Source organism: Miniopterus natalensis, chromosome 15, assembly GCF_054644295.1.
Source record: "Miniopterus natalensis isolate mMinNat1 chromosome 15, mMinNat1.hap1, whole genome shotgun sequence".
Classification (NCBI taxonomy): Eukaryota; Metazoa; Chordata; class Mammalia; order Chiroptera; family Miniopteridae; genus Miniopterus; species Miniopterus natalensis.
Genome location: NC_142095.1, coordinates 33109604 through 33130520, shown reverse-complemented (window position 1 = coordinate 33130520; position 20917 = coordinate 33109604). Strand labels below are relative to the sequence as shown.

Genomic DNA, 20917 nt, shown 5'->3' with positions numbered 1-20917 from the left:
TAAAGATTAAAAAAGAAAAAAAAGATTTATCAAAAGAACAAACAAGAGGCTCTTAGCCAGTTTGAGGGGTGGTGGAGTGAGAGATGACAGGTCACCGATTTAGTTAATCTTAGACAAAAAGTAGAAATCCATCAGCCAGCAAATGGGGATGTTACAGAAGAGGGAGCAGAACAAGTAATTATGTGACACTCCATTGGATGGGCAGCAGGGATGTGATGTGATTGCAAACAGTTGAGTGTTGCTGTGGTGTCAGAGGAAGGGTGGGGGGAATAAGGAGAATAAAGAGAGATGAGCAAGGCCAAGCCATACAGAGCTTGGCTAGTGGTTTGGGACTTGGCTTTTAAGCAATGCATGTTCTAGAAATTATGAAGCCAAAAGTCTGCTTTTTATACCAGTGGTTTTCAACTAGGTGCACTTGTATATGCATGGGAGTATTTGAGGGTTGGCATAGCAACTTTTATTTATTGGGCAGGGCTAGAGAAGCTAAATATTATGTGTGTGTGATTCTCACATAATTGCAAAATATCTGTAGTACTCGTGGTAAAATGTAGCCTAGTGGCTTTTTTTACATTTACATTACAATAAAATACATTACCAAAAATCATTATTATTAACTCCTTTCCCAGATTGTGTATGAAAAATGCGTATATAAAATTGTCTTATTTTGAGTTTTGTTATATTTTATATTGAGAGCCCTAACAGGATAATTTGGGATAAAACAGCAATGAATTTTGAAGACTGTTGCATGAACAGCATTGACTATCAGGAACAAAAATGGAAATAGTCTTTGGATTTCTGCTTTTATTATGTGCAAAAGTGATTGAAATCATGATTTATTTCAGAACTATTGCTGAGCACCTGCTATTGGCCAAGTTCTGTGCTGGATATTAAAGATTAAAAAAAAAACAAATAAACTTTGCCCTGTAGAACGTACAGTTTAGTGGGGAAACAAGCAAGATGTTTTAACAGGCTGCTAATGGTGTAAGCTCAATGCACTGTAACGCCACAGAGGAGGTTTGCCAAGCAGGGCAGGGAGAGGATTCTGTTGTAGCAATCAGAAAGAATGAGGCAGGTGATCGACGAGCTGGGGAGAAATTTCCAAGTATGTATAGGGTTAATAGAGCTGGCTTGCTAAAATAAGAACCGAAATTATTTCCTTTCTCCTTTTACATTAGTTTCTCTATGTGTAAGAAAGAAACACTAATGAATCTCGTGTATCTTGGAAAATTAAGCACATTTAAGAACCCTAAAGAATTGGCTTTTTCTTTTGTTTTGGGGTGTTTTACCTCTCTTTTTTTTTTAACAGCTATCTCTAGGGATTTCTAGGAAGTGAGAAAGAGCTATCAGAATCACCTGGGAGGCTTTTTCAAACTACATAAGCTCCCTTTTCTAGGAGCTACCATTGTTGCAGATAACTATGATAGCACGCTTCTGTTGTGGGGTAACTGTAATCTCACAGGTTTTTTTTTTGAAGGCAGAAAAAGGGTTGAAATCTACTGGTGAACACCAGTCTTCAAAAATGTTATCTCCTGGTGTCTTCTCTTCTCCTTCCCAATATCTGACTGATGTAAATAGGTAGCTGTGCTGAGATCTTTGTCACACCTGAAAAAAAGTCGCCAATATTGGTGTCTGCTTTGTTTGCATGGCTTGCTAATGGTGTACTAGGGTTCATCTTTCCCCATTGCTACTGATCCACTACCAGTTTCTAGAGTCCTGTTTGTTACTTCCTTTGTAGGTATCCCTGCTGGAGTACCGCAAACGGAAACAGGAAGCCAAGGAGAATTCTGCTGGTGGGGGAGGTGACTCTGCACAGAGCAAAAGCAAATCTGCAGGAGCTGGGCAAGGCAGCAGTAACTCACTTTCTGACACTGGTGCCCATGGTGTGCAGGGATCCTCAGCCCGAACCCCATCTTCCCCTCACAAAAAGTTCTCCCCATCTCATTCCTCTTTGTCCCATTTGGAGGCGGTAAGCCCATCCGATTCCAGAGGCACTTCATCTCACTGCAGACCTCAAGAGAATATCAGCAGTAGGTGGTGAGTTGATATTTGATGCTTTAATAACTAAATGGATCATTCCCAGTTTTACCTAAAACATATGTGAACATTTACCTGAGAAAGCCAGACAACAGCTCCCTCTTTCCTGTTCAGCTGATTAAATAATATCAGCCAGAACCTCCCAGCCTTACAGAAGCAAACATTTGCTACCAATCCTGTGGGACACCACTTTGGACTGCATACAATTGTGGACACAGATAAGCTATATAGTATTTGCTGGGCCCTAACACTGCCTCTTCTATTTTCCTATTTTGTATGAAAGGTAATTTAGGAGTTCAGGTCAGTTCCACTTAAATTGACAACAGATGTCTCAATTCCACACAGCCAGCATATACAGAGAGAGAAGATGTATTCTGAAAGAATTTGTCTGGCTTAAGGGAGACCACACATAATACTGGTGGCAAGTACTGAGTATCAGATGAGCGAAATAGAAGAAGACGCAGTTCAGGGATCTTGAACGGAAGAAATGAAGCCTGCGAAAGAGATGGGGCTCAAACAAATAATGTTTATTAATCTATGAAACGTATTAAGTACTATGTGCCAGGCACATGACTTCACAGAAGAGAAAACTTAGCATTTCAAAGTGGGAGTTAAGCACACGCTCCCTCTCAGGAGCATGTCCACATCTTTCCCCTCTGCCCCCAGGTGCATTACCTCTGCCTTTCTCCTAAGTTCCATGGGCCCTTCTTTTGCCTCTGTAACTTGTTCCCTGAGCCCATTTCTTCTGTGGCTCACTTTTACTACTTCTGTAACTAAACTTTCTCTTATAATTTGGGGTGGAGATGGAGGTTTAAAAAAGTAGACATCTTTAAATTTACTTTTTCCTTCATTGCTTTTTCTTTAAAAGTGTTTTTTCTTTTGTGCCTAACATAGTTTGAGGCAGAGAAAATAACCTCGTTTTAAATTGATCCTGAAGAAAATAATGTCTAAGAAGGTGTGTTTAAGAGAATATGTTGTACAATCTTTGTCAGAGATTCAGTTGTTCCACCCTCTTGATTCAGAAACCCTGTGGCATAAACTTGCACCCTGTTGCCTTCACAGGATGGTTCCCACATCAGTAGAACGACTCCGAGAAGGAGGAAGCATCCCCAAAGTCCTCCGAAGCAGTGTGAGGGTGGCCCAAAAAGGAGAGCCTTCTCCCACGTGGGAGAGTAACATCACAGAGAAAGACTCAGGTAAACCTATGGCTTTGTGCTGTCTACCAGGTTCGGGGGCATGTGACCCAGGCTCCACACATTTTACAACAGATACTAGGCTGAGGTGAGTCAGCTTCTTATGTGGTTGGGCTTCATTGTTTGCAAGGTTCCAGCTTAGTTTGCTTTTACTCTTTTGGGCTAAAGCATTCTTAAGATGTAGCATTGCTTTTTCTCTGTGTGCTTTTTTTCCCCCAAGGAATACTTTTTTGTAACTCATCTCTCCAACGGTCTGAAATCCACCTTGTTGAAGGATGAAGAGAAAGGAGACAGGAAACAGATCAGGCATTTAAGACATAGCCCATAATTAACCACTCCTTTTGCCCTTCTGGCGTGCTGCACTCACGTGATTTGTCAGAAAGAGAGCAGCATGGGTTAGTGATGGCATTAGTGATTGGAATAAACAGTGGCTATTTCTCACTTCTAAGAAGCCAAGTTGATTTTGTATTATATTCCAGACCCCGCAGATGGAGAAGGCCCAGAGACACTGAGCTTAGCACTCTCAAAAGGAGCAGCCGTTTACAGCCCTTCCCGATACAGCTACCAGGTGAGACAAGAAATTGCTCATCTATGGGCATTGGAGTGTGTTCTGGGTTCCAAATGTTTTGAGATGTCATCTTTGCATATAGTTTCAGCAGCCTTAGAAATAAGCCATCGTCTACTCACCTTCAGGTAATCAATCATGCTAGAAAAATAAAGTGATCAGAAATAGCCATTTTACTGTCTTTGGTATTCTAAAAAGAACAAATGATTAAGCAAATAAAGAAAAAGTAGGGTGTTTTAAATATTCACAAACCTAAACAGCTTAAATAGGGACTTTTTCACCACTTTATGCTTTTCTTCTCAACTCTTTCTAGCTCCTGCAGTGTGATAGTCCACGGACAGAATCACAAAGCCTCCTTCAACAAAGTTCCTCCCCCTTTCGAGGACATCCAACCCAATCTCCAGGATACAGTTACCGAACTACTGCACTGAGACCTGGAAATCCCCCCTCTCACGGTTCTTCAGAATCTTCCCTCTCTTCTACGTCCTATTCCAGCCCCGCCCACCCTGTGTCCACAGACTCATTGGCTTCATTTACGGGGACACCAGGGTATTATAGCAGCCAGCCACATTCTGGAAACAGCACGGGCAGCAATCTTCCAAGGAGGAGCTGCCCTTCTAGCGCTGCTAGCCCTACCCCGCAGGGCCCCTCAGACTCACCGACCTCAGACTCGGTTTCCCAATCCAGCACAGGAACTCTGAGTTCCACCTCCTTTCCTCAGAACTCTAGGTCGTCATTGCCATCAGACTTACGGACTATCAGTCTGCCCAGTGCTGGGCAGTCCACTGCCTACCAGGCCTCCAGGGTATCTGCGGTTTCCAATTCACAGCATTACCCGCACCGTGGAAGTGGGGGTGTGCACCAGTACCGACTCCAGCCGTTGCAAGGGTCGGGAGTCAAGACTCAGACAGGACTTTCCTAGGGCTTCTGGATTTGGGCAAACAAAACTGAATGAGCCCATAGCTGCTTCCTTCCAGCTGCCTCTGGAACCTAGGCCAAGCAGATTGCTGGGGAAGGGGGTACAAGGTGCCAGAGGATTGGGTCTGGTCGACAAGAAACAAGACTTGTGGTCACAGCTGGCTCTGGCCTTGGAGAAAGATGTAAATCTTGTCTGAAGCAGAGACTATAAAGAAGTTTCTCCCTGCTGTTAAGGGTACATTGTTGACAAGCAAATGGTGTTTCGGTTAGTAACGGTTCTAAGTGCAATGAGTTGTGTTGAAGCCTCCGTCTCCCATCCTTGCCTGTAGCCTGTAGTCACTTGTGCAGTGAGGACATCTTTTTAAAATCCAAAAAAAAAAAAAAAAAAAAAAGTTTTCAAAGGGAAAAAACAAACATGAAAACAGCCAATCTCAAAGCCCCAAGCCATCTGAGTAGTGTTAGGGTTTTATGCACTTAAGAAAAAAGGTAGGTATATAAATGTTCACCGTAAGACAACCATTCCAAAAGCAGATATCCAGCTAAGATGTGTCCACCAAGAATGTTCCCTACCTTTGTCTTTGAATCACTGAGAAATAGGCAGGGATAGTGAAGCTTGGAATGTGCTCTGACTAAGGGGTGCCTGGCTCTCTGAAGAAAAGCTTGTGGTCAACTCTTGATTATTCAGGAGCAGATTAACCTAGTAGATTGTCTGAGCCCCCATCTGTTACCATCCCACTCCCCTTCCCCAAGCTATTTCACAGCTCAGTAACCCTTGAAGTAGGTAGGTAAAGAGTGAGATGGGCCACTTGCTACTTAACAGCTGTTGGCAATAAATTTGATTAGGAAGGATCCCAGGTGGTTTGGGAATTCTTTGAATTTTATTTTTTCTACTCCCAATTAATCAGGAGTTGATGATCCCATGAGTAGGACCGCCTCCATGATTGGGGAGCATGCACTCGTGACTGCAGGGTAAGAGTGGAAAGATGTGTGGAGTGGTGCCGACAGGACTGTGATTGTGTGTGGGCGTGTTCCACATTTCTTTGGGGGATGCTTATTTGAGAGTGGCATGGGTGAGACAGTGAGAAAGCCACCCACACACCTAACACTGTTCTGGATGAGAGACAAGAGCAGACTGGCTTCTCCCCATCAGTGCATTGTGCCTGTTGTACACCCCTGGAGGAGCCCTGGAGCCAGCCCAGGTGGGGTACACAATCTTTTTAAATTCCATACGGTTGCCAGCTTATTTCTTTCACTTGTTTACTGTAATATCCGGCGTGTTTTTATTTATCTAATTTTGTATTCAGTTATAACCATGGTAGGGGTAGCAGATCTATGACAGGTGTAATCCCTGGTGCTGCAGTGGACCTTACTTCTTTTCTTTTGGACAAGATAATACTGTGAGTCTCCCTCCTTCCTTCCCTCCAGTTTTCTTTTTTCCCCCACCTCTTGCATCCCCTTCCTTCTACCTTTCCTACAACTATCATATGCACAGTCTTCTCTCTTTGTGTGTGACTGTTACAAAATTTCACTTTTTCAAAATTGAAATCAGGTGTTTGCTCAAATGAGGGGAGATTTTTTTTTCTTTTTTCTTTTTTTTAATGCTGAGACCTCAGCAGAATACTTTTCTTTTTGTTGTTTCCCCCACAAACCCATCAGTCTGGGAGAGCCTTGGGAGTGGAAATCATGTTGCCTGGGATGCTGGTTTCTTTGTATATTATATAAAACGTATGTAAATGTCTCTCCATTTGGGCTGGGGTTTGCATTCTCCCCTTGGCTGTTAACCGAGGGGAGAGGCCAGCAGGCAGGCGGCCCTCACCCTGCCTGGCACGTGCAGAGACCCCAGCCACTCTGTGTGGGCAGGGTGCTGTCAAGACCAGACCTCTGGGGGGGGATGGGGGCGGGGGGTGGGGGGAACTCTTGGAAGGGAAGAAGTATCACTTCTTTCTCAAGTGGAGTGTTTACACCTTGATGTAACATTTGAACTTTCACAAGAGATGTAATAATTTTGATAATAAAATTCTTAACCATAATAATCATAAAGTTGAGAACTTCTTTGTCCAGTTCTGTGACCTTGCCTTGCAGTGTTTTCCTAACTTTTTTTTTTTTTTTTTGTAATATATCTTTATTGATTTCAGAGAGAGGAAGGAAAAGGGAGAGAGAAAGAGAGAGAGAAACATCAGTGATGAGAGAGCCATCACTGATTGGCTGCCTCCTGCAACCCAGGCATGTGCCCTGACCGGGAATCGAACCACCATCTCCTAAATACTAGATCAGTGCTCAACCGCTGAGCCACGCCCAGCCTGGCTCCTAACTATTTCCTTACCTGAGGAGAGCAAGGTATACCCACGTTCAGGAGAATGTGCTTTTGATGTAGTTGTGCCCATAGTGGGGCCAAGAATATGGATTGATCTTCCTTCTGCCTTTTAAGGTGACTAAGGGCAGGTCAGCCTGCAGCAGTGGGACTGAACATTGCAAACTGACTTGAACCAGACTAGAGTTCCCGACCTTGACCTTAACCTTATTCATTCAGCATCTATTAATTGGCCTTTTTCTTCTCAAACAGTTCCAGGCATTGTTTTTGTTGGGTTTATGTGATTAAAATGGGGCATGAGGCAGGCAGATAAAATCTCAGCTTTCCTAGTGCTTACAATCTGAAGCAGGGTGAGAACTAAACCAGTCCATAATTTCAAGTAGCCATTACCATGTTATTGTTTCATAGCTGTTATGTAACTAGGGAGGTTAAGAGGCCACTCCAAAATGATTGATCAGGGTAAGAAGGTGACATTTAAGCTGAGGCCTCAGCAATAAGGAGGTTCTCATGGGATGATATGAATAAAGATCATTCCTGGGGAGTTAGAACAGCAGGTGCAAAGCAAGAATGGTATGGTTAGGATATAGTGAATGACCAGGGCAGGGTGTGGTAGATATCCAGTAGGACAGGAAGATAGGGGTTGGATCATGTGGCACAGGGGTCAGCAAACTGTTTATGAAGGGCCACGTAATATTTAGGCTTTGCAAGCCATATGGTCTCTGTTACAACTATTCAACTCTGCCGTTGCAATACAAAAGTAGCCGTAGGCAGTATGTGGCTGTGCTCCAGTAAAGCTATATTTACAGAAATATGTGACTAGTCAGATTTGCTGGTCCAGATTTAAGGTACAGCCTGTGGGCTTAGTTTAAAGAATCTGGATTCTAAGTACAGTGGGAAAGTCATTGCAGAATATTAAGCAGAGAAGTGACATGGTCTAATTTATGTTTTGTTGGTTGGGTAGTTTTTTAAAATTACTCTGATTGTTTTGATCCTATTGGGAGAGAAATAGATGCCGGGAAACCAGTTTGGAAGCTATAGCAGTGTTTCAGGCAAGCAGCAATACAGTGGTGACTTCTATTAAGACAATAATAATGGGTAAGGAGAAGGACTTGGAATTGGCATGTTTTGCAGCTAAACAGCAGTGCTTGCTGATGGTTTGCTATGAAAGTGTTTTGCTCTAACATTTGACAAATATTGACTGAGACCTACAATAGACTACATTTTGCTAAGCATATAAGGGATTCAAAGATGGAGAAAATGCTGCCCATTTCTTAAAGGAGCTTAGAAAATAACCAATTAGAGACATAATAAAAATGATTGTCTTTTTAGAAGACCTTTCCCAAATGCCTATAGGAATACTTAGGTAACCTTACAACAGCCACAACTGAATTCTGCCTGGGGTAAAAGGAAAATAGGTACATAGTCGTCTTTAAAAAGCATTTCCATATGTAGTGTCTTACTTGGTCTCATAATTCTGTGCTGAAAGCAAGTCAGATGCTTAAACATAAGAAATTGAGGCCTGGTGCAGTGTTCCAGCTGTACCCTAGGGCTTCTGATTATGAATAAGCTCATCTGATTATTGCCAGAATTGGAAGATGCTGTTCCATAATCATTTACTAAATACCTGCTGTGTGCTGGGCTATATGTAAGGTGCTAGGAATGTGAAGGTAAGAGCCATCTGGCTATTAGGAATTAGTATATTTGCTATTGTTATCAAGTACCTACTCTATTACTAGGTACATTTATATACTTATATTTATACTCTAAATGTAAGAAGCTGGCCTGGCCGGGCATGGCTCAGCGGTTGAGCGCCAACCTAGGATCCAGGCGATCGGGGTTCGATTCCCGGTCAGGGCACATGCCCAGGTTGTGGGCTCGATCCCCAGTCAGGTGCTGCAGGAGGCAGCTGATCAATGACTCGTTCATCACTGATGTTTCTCTCTCTCCCTCTTTCTTCCTCTCTCTGAAATCAATAAAGATACATTTTATAAATAAATAAATAAATAAATGTAAGAAGCTGAACAGTATTAAACTAGTGCGATCATGCATCTTATTTATGACTTTCCAGTTTACCAGATTCTTCCATTTATGCCATCAGCTAGCTGATTCACACTTAACAATGCATAAGGAAGGTATTATTTTTTATTTATAATTTTTCAATGAATTTTAGAGGATACAACTTACAAAGATTTCTCTCTTCTAAATGGCAGGCCCAAACTGAGTTTTGGAAATTTTGCGGTTTATCCAGGAAAAAATAGAGAAAGCTAGAGTTGCTGTGAAACTATGACTAGAAATCGCTTAACTAGCTGAAAAAAATGTCATACCTTTTTCTACCTTGTAAACAGCAGTCAGGCCTTTTTGGCCCTCGGACATCAGTGTGATGGTACAGAGTTCTCTGTTTAGCAGAAGTCACCCTGAAGAAAAAAGTGCACCATTGTCTAAATGAAGTAGGCCATTTTCTTTGAAAGTACATAGATTATCAACTCATCAACCAGAACTGGGACAACCCCTATAACCTTCTGTGAGGCTCAAAGAGATAAGAGGATTTTTTGCCAAGGTTCTCAATATATATACCCTGTGCTCAAGATTGATAAAGGCAACAGCTTGGAGAAAAGCATAGCTGTTGAAGGAGGTGGTGTTCCCCTATAACTTTTACCTGTTCTATATTCAAAACTTAACCAGGCAGAGATATTCTTTGAATATGTCTCAAATCCCTCATAAAAGTGCACAGAAGAGTGGTCATGATAGCAAAACAAAACCTTAGGCAACATTACAGGAAAACTAGGTATCCCCATGAGCACCAAAATAAGGTATGTAGAAATAAACTACCAAGAGCCACAAGACCTTCATGGTATCTCCTGTTCCAGAAGAAGCAATGGAGCATCTGATGAATCTCAACTCCAAAACAAGTTCTCACTTGAAAGTTCAATGAGCCAATTTGAGAACTATAACCAAAATTTGGGAGAGGTTTGCATTGGGTACCAAGGATGTTTGGTTAAGCCAAAGGGCTGGAGCAGTCTGCGCCCAAAAAACTTACAACCAGCAACGCCCCCAGGACAGAGCTCGATGTTGAAAAGATACTCCTAATAGAATCCAAATTTATCAGGACAATCAAAAGAGAGATGAGGTTGGGAGATCACATTCAGTGAAGTATTTTGAATAAAAGTGAAACTAGGATTGACCCATTAAATCCAAGATGTATTGTCCTTCTAGGGGCAATATATTGAACAACTTACCTTGTTAACTCCTGAGAGAAACAGTTATAAAGTCCTGGCATATTCTGTGCTGAGTTCAAACAGTGGTGGTTTGCACATTTCATATTTTAATGTTTTACATACAAAAAGTACTGCAGAAACTTGAAACTAGGAAAACTCATAAATCCTGTCTCCTTAAAATTGCAGAAAAACTAACTCAAATATGCAGAACAGAAAGGATCAAAGTGAAATGCCAATGAAAACAGGATAATATCCCCACAGAGTAAAGACATGCTAGAGGCATGCAGATAAAGTGGCATCTCCAAGAACTAGGGAGGAGGGGCACTTCCTCAACTTGATAAAGAATAGCTACAAAAACTTACAGCTAACGTCCTACTTAGTCAAGAGAGACGAGGACCTCTGACACAAAGATCAGGAATGAGACACATGTTCACTCTTACAACATTCATGCTGGAAGTCCTAGCTAATGCAATAGGGCAAGAAAGGGAAGTATGTACACAGATTGGGAAGGAAGAAATAAAACTCTTTGTTCACAAATGACATAATCATCCTGTAGAAAATCCAAAAGAATCAACAACAAAAAACTTATAGAATTAATGTGCTAATTAGCAGGGTTGCAGGATGCAAGGTTAATACACAAATGTCAATCACCTTTGTGTATACCAACAACAAAAAATTGGAATTTGAAAATTACATCATTTACGTTAACACCTGAAGGAATGAAGTCTAGCAGAACATGTACAAGAACTCTATGGGAAAAACTACAAAACTGGTGAAAGAAGAACTAAAATGAATATTCCATGGTCATGGATAGGAAAACTCATTTTCAGGATATCAGTTTTCAACTTGATCTATAGATTCATAACCCAAACAAAATTCCAGGAAATTATTTTGTAGATATCAAATAACTAATTATAAAGTTTACATGCAGAAGCAAAAGACCCAGAATAACCAACACAATATTGAAAGAGAAAAACAAAGTCAGGACTAACACTACCTGACTTTAAGAATTAATATAAAGCTACAGTAATCAAGACAGTGTACTACTGAAATAAGAACAGAGAGATCAATGGAACAGGATACAGTGCCTGAAAACAGACCCATACAAACATAGTCAACTGGCATTTCACAAGCAGAGCCAATATGATAAGTTTTCAACAAATGGCACTGGAACAACTAGACATCCACATGCAAAAAAATTAATCTAGACAAAGACCTGACATCCACAAAATTTAACTCAAAATGGATCACAGACCTAAGTGTAAAAAACGAAACAGGAGAAAATCTAGAAAACCTTGAGTTCGGCAATGACTTTTTAGTTGCAATGCCAAAGTCACCATCCATGAAAGAAATAATTGGTAAGCTGGACTTGGTTAAAATTAACTTATGCAAAAGGCACTATAAAGAAAATGACAAACCATAGACTGAAAGAAAATATTTGCAAAAGATATATCTGATAAAGGACTCTTAAAACTCAACAATAAAAAAACAGCGATCTACAGATTCAACGCAATCCTATCAAAATTTGTCTTTTTTTGTTTACAGAATTATAACAAAAGCAGGCTATATTACAAAGCTATAATCAAAACAGTATAGCATTGGCTTTAAACCAGACACACAAAACAATAGAACAGAATACAGAGCCCAGAAATAAATGCGGGCATGTATGGTCAATTAATTTTCGACAAAGCTTCCAAGAGTATACAACGGTCCTGGGGAAACTGGACCCCTAACACCAAACACAAAAATTAACTCAAAATGGATTAAAGACAAATGTAAGACTGAAACCATAAAACTCCTGAGGAAAGCTTGGATGGTAAGCTCTGGGACATCAGTGCTGGTGACCACATCGTGAATTAGCAGGTGTTGGAGAGGATGTGGTGAGAAAGGCAACCTGCTCGCTGTCGGTGGGAATGTAAATTGCTGCAACTATGGAAAACAGTATGAAGGTTCCTCAAAAAATTAAAAATAAAACTACCATATGATCCAGCAATCCCACTTCTGGGTATTAATCCAAAGGAAACAAAAACACTAACTCAAAAAAGTACCTGCACCCCCATGTTCATAGCAACATTACTTACAGTAGCCAAGATATGGGAACAATCTGAGTATTCATTGATGGATAAATGGATTAAAAACAAACAAACAAACAAAAAAAAAAACTGTGTACATATACATACACACAATGCAGTGTTACTCAACCATTAAAGAGAAAGAATCCTGGCGTTTGCCACAACATGGGTGGACCTTGAGGGCATTATTCTAAATACATAAGTCAGAGAAAGAAAAATACCATATGGTCTCAAATGTGGCACCTTCAAAACAAAAACACAATAAACTCATGACTACAGAAAATACCTTGGTTCCTGGGATGGGGGCTGGAGTGGCAAAATGGATTAATGTGATTAAAAAGTCAAACTTGCAGTTAGAAGTCCTAGTGGTGTACAGCATGGTGACTGTAGTTAATAATACTGTAATTATATTTGCAAGTTGCTAAAAGAGTACATCTTAAAGTTCTCACCACGTATTTTGTAATTATGGTGATGGATATTAGATATCTGGGTGATCATTTCACAGCATGTGCATATATTGAATCATGTTGTACACCTGAAACTAATGATATATGTCAATTATATCTCAGTTTTAAAAAATGAAGAATGCACCAGCCGGGCGTGGCTCAGCGGTTAAGCATCGACCTAGGATCCAGGCGATCAGGGTTCGATTCCCGGTCAGGGCACGTGCCTGGGTTGCGGGCTGCAGCTGATCAATGACTCTCTCATCATTGACGTTTCCAGCTCTTGCTCTCTCCTTTCCTCTCTCTGAAATCAGTAAAGATATATTTTAATAAATAAATAAATAAATAAATAAATAAATAAATAAATAAATAAATAAATAAAGAATGCAACAGCAGACATACATGGCCGTCTCACTTTAAGTCTAGCCTACACTTATTTCCTCTACTTGAATCTTTTATGTCTCCCAACGTGATTATAGTTTCCTTAAGGTCAAGCTTTTCTGTTCATTCTTCTCAGTTTTGCATACAGATCATTCTTCATTCTTTGAGAAACTGACAGAAGGGAGGTGAGAAGGAAAGGAAATATATAACCTCCTGGAGAAATAAATTGATTTTCCTAATATCTTAGAAGATCCAGTAGATAAAGTTGATATCATAAAGTACAAGTTAAGGAAAATGTCTGCCTGGAGAAGCATGAAGTGGAAACAAGGGTGAGGAGAACGATCTGTGTTTAATTTACTAACAAAATGTTCAGTAAATCAGGGGCACATTGGTTTTTAAAGGCTCTACTTCAAGATACACATAAATGTAAGCTCCAATGGTATTAATACCTACCAGTAGGTGTAAACCTACTAGAGTTCTTCAAATAAAGCCTTATTTGTGGTTAAATGCAGAATTCTGTCATATCCTTGGCAAAAAAGAAAACCTGATTTTTTTTTTTTAATGGACTAGAGAGCTAAACAGACACTTCAATTTAAAAAGATACCCCTCATATGTCGTTAGGGTGTTGCTGAGATGTCACTACATACATGTTAGAATGGCCAAAATCCAAAACACTCATACCACTAAACATGGAACAACAGGAATACAAAATGGTACAGATGCTTTGGAAGACAGCTTGGCGTTTCTTTTTTTTTTTTTTCAAAGTTTATTTTTATTTTTTTAAATACATCTTTATTGATTTCAGAGAGAGGAAAGGAGAGGGAGAGAGAGAGATAGAAACATCAATGATGAGAGAGTCATTGATCGGCTGCAGCCTGCAACCCGGGCATGTGCCCTGACCAGGAATCGAACCCCGATCCCCTGGGTCCTAGGTCGACGCTCAACCGCTGAGCCACGCCCGGCCGGGCAGCGTGACGTTTCTTACAAAACTAAGTATACTCTTACCATACGATCTAGGCATCGCATTTCTCAGTATTTACCCACAGAAGTTGAAAACGTATGTTCACACAAAAGCCTGCACATGGATGATTACAGTAATTTATTAATAACTGCCAAAACTGGAAAGCAACCAAGGAGTCCTTCAGTAGGTGAATGCATAAATAAACCGGTACATCCAGAAAATGGAGTATTCAGTGCTAAAACGAAATGAGGCCATCAAGCCATGAGAAAGAAAAACAAAAAAAACAAACCACGTTAGAACATCTAATGAATATTATTAGTAGTAAAAGAAGCCAGTATTTATGGTTCCAGTCACAGTCATACATCACATCACATTTTAATGATGGACCACATATACAACAGCGGTCCCAGAAGATTCTAATGAAGCTGACCTTTTTTTACTGCCTAGTGACATGGCGGCTTCCCAACATTGTAAAGCAGCGCATTACTGGTGTGCTTGTGCTGATGCTGGTGTTAACAGGCCCGCTGCGCTGCCAGTTGTGTAAAGTATAGCGCATACCACTGTATGCACAGTACCCGAGGACAATAAACGCCTGGCACTGGTCTATGTATTTACTGTACTGTATGTTTATTGTTATTTTAGTGTGTACTCTTTCCACTTTTAAAGATGAAGTTTGCTGGAAAACGTTCCTCATGCCAGCAGCACCCTCATACGTCTAGTGTTCACTGCATCTTTCGATTGTCTTTTCTCTTGTGTTTACTGTTGTGTTGTTGTTTTGTGCAGTGACTTGCAGCCTAGGAGCAGTAGGCTGTACCGTCTCGGTTTGTGCAGTCTGCGATGCTCACACAAGGACAGAATTGCTCAACTGCTGTCCTTAGGCGGTGCATGACTGTAGAGGACATTCTGGAAAAGGCAGAACTATTGGGACAGTAAAAGACTGGTTGCCAGGGGTTGGGAAAGAGAAACAAATGGGAAGAGCACAGGATTTTTCAGATGGTGAAACTGTTTTGTATGATACTGTCAAGAGGGATCATGTCATTATACATTTGTTCAAACTGGGTTTTGGGTGAAAATGATGTGGGGTTTTTAATCACCAGTTGTTCACCAGTTGTAACAAATGTGCCACTTCCCTGGGGGTTATTAATCATGTGGGAGACTGCATGTGTGAGGCAGGGAGAATATGGGAAATCTCTGTACTTTCTCCTCAATTTTGCTGTGAACCTAAAACTGCTCTATAAAGAAAGTGACAAATATAGAGACAGGCAAAAATAAAAAGACACAGCATGTGTATAAAAGACAAAAATACAAGGAAACAGAACAGATACCAAAAGTTCCAATTCAAGAAAACTTTCCTGAAATATTTTAAACTACAAATTGAAAAAGCATATTGCATGCCTAGTAAATTCTACCCAGCATGACCAATACCAAGACATCCTAGTGAAATTGTTGGAATTTAACGAAAAGGAAAAATTTTGGAGTGCCCAGGCCCCCACAAAAATTACTTATAATGGAAAGGAAAGTAAGCATTGATAGAAACACTTTATGGCCAAAGAAAATGGATTAATATAGAGACTGAGCCAAGAGCAAGCAGAGAATGCGCTTTTAGTAATCATATTGGTGATAGTATATCTCAGGGCTTTAATGTGGGGGAAAGCAAAAGAATCCGACGTCCTTGAGAAGCAGGATTCTCAGTGTAGGGGAGAAAGGGTTATACATGTTAAGATAGAAGATGTTAAGCCAAAGCCGCCTATGTATCCTGAGTAGCTCATGCAGTATGTTTTATGATAGATAGGTCACATAGATATGTAAGTTTCATGTATCTGTGTCTTAGCTCTGTCAGCTGGAAAGGCTTAGAAACGGGGCTTCTTAGAGAGATGGCTGATTTCGAGGGAGGAAGTGTACAAGATCGGCCTAGGACCTCTTGTTATACCAGAGAGCAAGGATATTATCAGATAATTATGGTTAAGTTTAAAAGATATACCAACTTAAGTGGCTTCTACTGACCAATGATGGGACATTTTAAGCATTAATTAGGAGTTAATTTCATGGAACCAAATACAGGAAATGTGCTTAAGTCTGAGGCATTTTCCAGCACCTCCAGACCTGTCTGAAGGACAGCAGCTCGGCTTCCAGTTTTTTGCACTGCCTAAGTGGGCTTGAGCGCGGTTCCAAACTAGAACTCTATTGGAAACTGTGAGTCTGGTGAATTCTACCGACTTCGTGCTCCTGTTGCCTTCAGTCACTTCCCCAAATGAGAGTTTGTCATCTGACTGCACAATGCTCTTTACTCTTAAAATGTGGTTCCCTTTCTCTGTCCCATCCTTCCTTTCTGCCATGCTCTCTGGACATCTTTTTTTTTAGGAAAGGAGACAAAGTATTTTATTACCAAAAGTTCAAGTAAAGGACACTTCAAGTCTGATGCAATCTGATGATAAGACACTAGACACAGACACCTGCTGTCACATTAGCAAAGCCTACACGCGAAATCTTGGGTCACGCTTCTTTTCATTGACAAACCTCCATGTTGCCTATTGGCCTTCTACTGAAATGTGGTCCTCTCCTTAGGACACCACCTCCTTTGCAGTCCTTTTAAGTGGAGGCTGCTCCTTCTCTCTCATCCCATTGCATGGAGGTTCTCCCCAAATGTTTCCAGATAAATACATCTTGTCCCTCAGATAAAAATCCCTGCTGCTCCTGAAGCACACAACGTCTGGTTGTTGCACTTTGAAAAGACCTCTTCATTGCTGTCATCTTTCATCCTTCCAGTTACTCTGATTCGATTCTTGGAGAACTTTAACTCCTCTTCCGTCCAATTTCTGTCATTTGGGTGGACATCCTAAGCAGGACGCTTCACATCTCAAAGTCTTAAAGAATTACCCAGAATATTCAGGTCAAACACTCAGCTTTCTAACCACAGTCTCCTGGGCCTTCCACCCCTTTCACTCAACCTCAAATCCCTTAAGTTCCTCCATCTCCTCCATCTAGCTGTCTCGTTCTGGGCTCTTCTTTTTCAATACCCAACCTAGATCTCACGGGGAATCTCTGAAACACTCTCAAGACACTCAGCTTGCCTTGCATCAACCTCTCAAACTACCTTCAACCTCTGTGCCTGCCCACATATCTGTTGGTGCCACCACAAATTCATAGTCATCCATCAGCCCTTTATCCTTTGACAGCTCCTTTAGCAACTGTTCCAAGCTTTCACCACTCTTCTCGAACCCCTTGCCCATCCCCTTCTCTCTGAGTACCCAATTTTGCCTCCTGCTTCACTGAGAAAAAAGGATGCCATCAGGCAAGGGCTCCCTAAACCTTGCACTTCCCTGTTCTCCAAAAAAGAGGCTTCCCTCCTCTTCCATTAATCATCCTCTCTTTAAACTCCTGGCCACGACCTAGGAACACTCAGAACTCTTCCACAGCCAAAGGAAGAAACTCCACATGCTTCTCTAGATGACATGCTGGTCCTTGTCCACTGCTGGTTCACTGTGTGTTCTTAATATTTCCTGAATGAATTCCAACTATTTCCCCTTCTATTCTGCACTTCTCCAAAAAGTGGTCCTCACTCTGTCACCTCCCATGGTCTCCCTGAGCAGACCTCAGTTTGCCTCTCCCCACACTCCTCTGAACATGCTCTTCGGCAGTGGTCTGCTTGTTCCCAAATCCAGTGGACGCATTTTTCAGTCCCGAATTTTGGACCTCTCTGTACCACCTGACCAGTTGACCTTCCCCTTGAACTCTAAAGCCTTGCTTTCGAAAACAGCACATTCGCACAGTTCTCATCACTCGGTCATTGTTCTCTCCCTTTGGACATCCATCCCTCTGACCTTTCAGTGCTGGTGTTTTCCAGAATCCCATAGCCCATGGTCTTTTCACACTACACAATCACCTGAGCAAGCTCATCTGTGCTTTATACTTCAACCATTACCTGCATGCTCATGTTTCTTGGAAAACTTTCTCCAAGATCTTTCTCTTGAGCTCTCAAATCCATGTAAGTCAGCTAACTACTGGAAAATGGCACCAGGTTGCCCCACATGCATCTCAAACTTAGCATGTCTCATCTTGCTCCCCTGCTCTACTGGCAAATTTTCTTTTTAAGTGTTGTCCTGATCCCACTCTCTACTCCTTACCCTCACAATCAATCTGTTCCCAAGTGTCCTCAATTCTACTTCCTAAATATTGAATTCCTTAACTCTCAGGGACACTGCCACCACTTTGCTTGAGACCAGACTTCTGATTCCCCTTTCATTAACATTGTCTCCCTCTGATCCAGCACCCCTAACACTGCGAGCAGATTGATTTTTCTGAAAAGCAAATCTAATTGTGTCCTTTTGCTGCTTAAAATCCTTCCGTGGTTCCCCATTGCTCTCAGGCCTGGAGTTTTGTCCTCATGTGGCCTTTGCCTGCCCTCCACATTAACCTCTGACCCTCCCTGCCTCACGCTTTACAGTTCAGCATTTAGTTCTCTGCGCAGACCATTCAGTTTTTTACCTCAGTCTCTCCTCAAGCCACCTTCTCTTCCTTGAACGGCTTTCCTGACCCGTGCCTGCCTGAGTCCTAGTCATCCTACGGTGAACCTCTCCCCAGCTCTACCCACGCCACCAAAAGCCGTGGAAGGCATCCCCACTCGGGGCACCCACAATACCCTGCACCTAGCACATTTTACATTTGTACATGTGACCTCCCCAACCAGATTGGCCATTAAGTCAGCTCTTGTTCCGTAAGTGCTTAGTCTACACTGAGTGCCCGCGGTTCCCAAGCGCAAAAATGATAATCGACATAGCTGCCATGTGGAGCATGTTACAATGTGGCAGACACTACAAAGCAATCCACATACATTCCCTCGTTCCTTACAGCTTCCTCAAGATCACTGTCGTCACCCACATTCATTCAATGGGGATTTAGAAAGAGGTGAAGAGGCTTGTCCAGGTCAACACAGGCAGAAAAGAGTAGAGTCTTGTCTGCTCTAGTCAGAGTCCTAAGTCCAAAGTCAAGCCTATGCCATCAGGCGTGTGCAGAGACTGCCAGCTTTCAAATCCATGTAAGTCAGCTAACTACTGGCAAACCACACCAGGCACCCACTCCGTCTATTCTCTCCTTCCCCTTGGTAACAAAACCTCAGTTTTACTTGGGGTGGCAATGCGCCCAGTTCACAGACTACATTTCAGCTAGGTGTGCTGTGTGACTCAGCCCTATGGGATTCCCAGACGTCCTCAAATGAAATGTGGACCACGTGACTAGGGGCCAAGCGGCCATTTAGGGCCTTGAGGTGTCCTTGAGGATGACAGGAGCCTGGGTTTCTGATCACACTGTGGGCCACGCTGGTCATGGTTGGGTTACTTCCAGACTTCCTGCAATGGGAAAAGCAGCTATCCTGTCAAGCCACAACAGCAGGGCTGTGTTAGTCCGCACCAAACCTGGTACAGAGTCAGGCTGACCGCCCCCCCCCCCCATCCCCGGGGGCGACTCAGAGAAGGAGAGGCCAGCGTGGGTGATACAAAGTGTCTCTTTATTTGAACGTCACTCCACCTGTACTGAAGCTCAAATCCAGCAGCAGCAGAAGGGGTCTGGACCGAAGTAAGTGTTACCAAATTGGACAAAGAACAGTGAGGACACAGTCAGACAGAACTTACTAATGGGGCGTAGACAACACCAAGCTACCCTAACATCACACAGCACAGGCCCTCTGAGGTCCGCCGGTCAGAGCTCTGGGAAGGACTGTGGCTCCCTTGTTCCTTTCTCAGGAAACCGAAATCCCACCCAAAGGCTAACCCTGAGCCTGGCAGAGGCCGGTGGAAGTTTCTTGTGCTGGGAACATCCCAGCTTCTCCAAAGAAAGGGTCTCCCTTTCTCAGTTCACACGGGAAGCTGGAGAAGGGGGAATGCCCTGGGCCCAAGCAGGAATCCCAAAAGAAGTCCAAGGAGTTTCCCCCCACAGCCTTGTCCGTAAGCTCCCCTTTTCGCTGTTCCAGGCACGACAAGAATCTTGATTCTACCCATGGTCCTCACACCCTCAGGAAAACAGTGTTTTCCTCCATGAGTACTGGTCCCCAAAGAGGAAAGTTTTCACATCCCAGGGACCCAGAAGGACTTGACCAACCGGCACTCTGAACCACGGCTAGGTTGTGGCCACGTTGGCCTATGCTGAAGGAATCCCTAAACCAGGGCAGAGAAAGCTGGGCCGTGCCAGACCCCTCTGATCCAGTCCCAGTTGGGAGGACCAACTCAGAGACCTGCTCAAAGCTCAGCTTCCAGGGACCAAGAGTACAAGGGACATCTCTGCTTCCCTCTGCTCCTGAAGGCTAAATCCCAATGCCTGGCCTAAGGGCATTCCACAAACGCCCCCCGGCCATGATGGCTTCCTTGCCCCAGGAGCCATCTGGGCCACACTTCGGCTTCCCCTGGGGCCCCTGGCTGAAGCACCTGTTCCCGCTCTGCTCCCACCTCTGCTGAAGCCTCAGGGACAGAGCTATGGTTTGGTCCCCACTCCTCCCTCTTTCCCTGTTACTCCGGTGTCCCTTCAGCCCACCCACCCCTGCTTTCCTAACCCCAAATTCTTCGGCCAGGGCGGCAGCTGGCTGAGTGGACGGTGACATGGACGCACTGTCACATGGCCCCAAAGGGAATTAACCTCTCTTCTCTACCACTCACCCACTCTAGTGACACTAACCCCCTCAGCAATCACCTGGACTGTTCCTGATGCGAGGCCACCTGGGCCCCTGTCCTTGGCCTGAGAGGGTAGGTTCTAACCTCTGCACAAGGCCACAGGTCTGATGGCCCCCTTCACACACACATTTGCTCCCTCAGTCCTCATCTTCCTGCCACCGTTAT

At 42.8% G+C, this 20917-nt stretch overlaps 1 protein-coding gene across 20 annotated transcripts in view; it reads left to right on the top strand.

Moving 5' to 3' along the window:
- The window catches only part of SETD5 (SET domain containing 5), a 78602-nt gene extending 71844 nt beyond the window's left edge, over positions 1-6758 (top strand). For all 20 annotated transcript variants that reach the window (XM_087824993.1, XM_087824996.1, XM_087824995.1 and 17 more), the window contains 4 exons: positions 1736-2034; positions 3097-3230; positions 3707-3795; positions 4106-6758. In XM_087824993.1, the coding sequence (XP_087681119.1) occupies positions 1736-2034; positions 3097-3230; positions 3707-3795; positions 4106-4714 (1131 nt within the window). In that variant the 3' untranslated portion in view covers positions 4715-6758. The remainder of the gene's footprint in view (positions 1-1735; positions 2035-3096; positions 3231-3706; positions 3796-4105) is intronic.
- The last annotated feature ends 14159 nt before the right edge of the window (positions 6759-20917 follow it).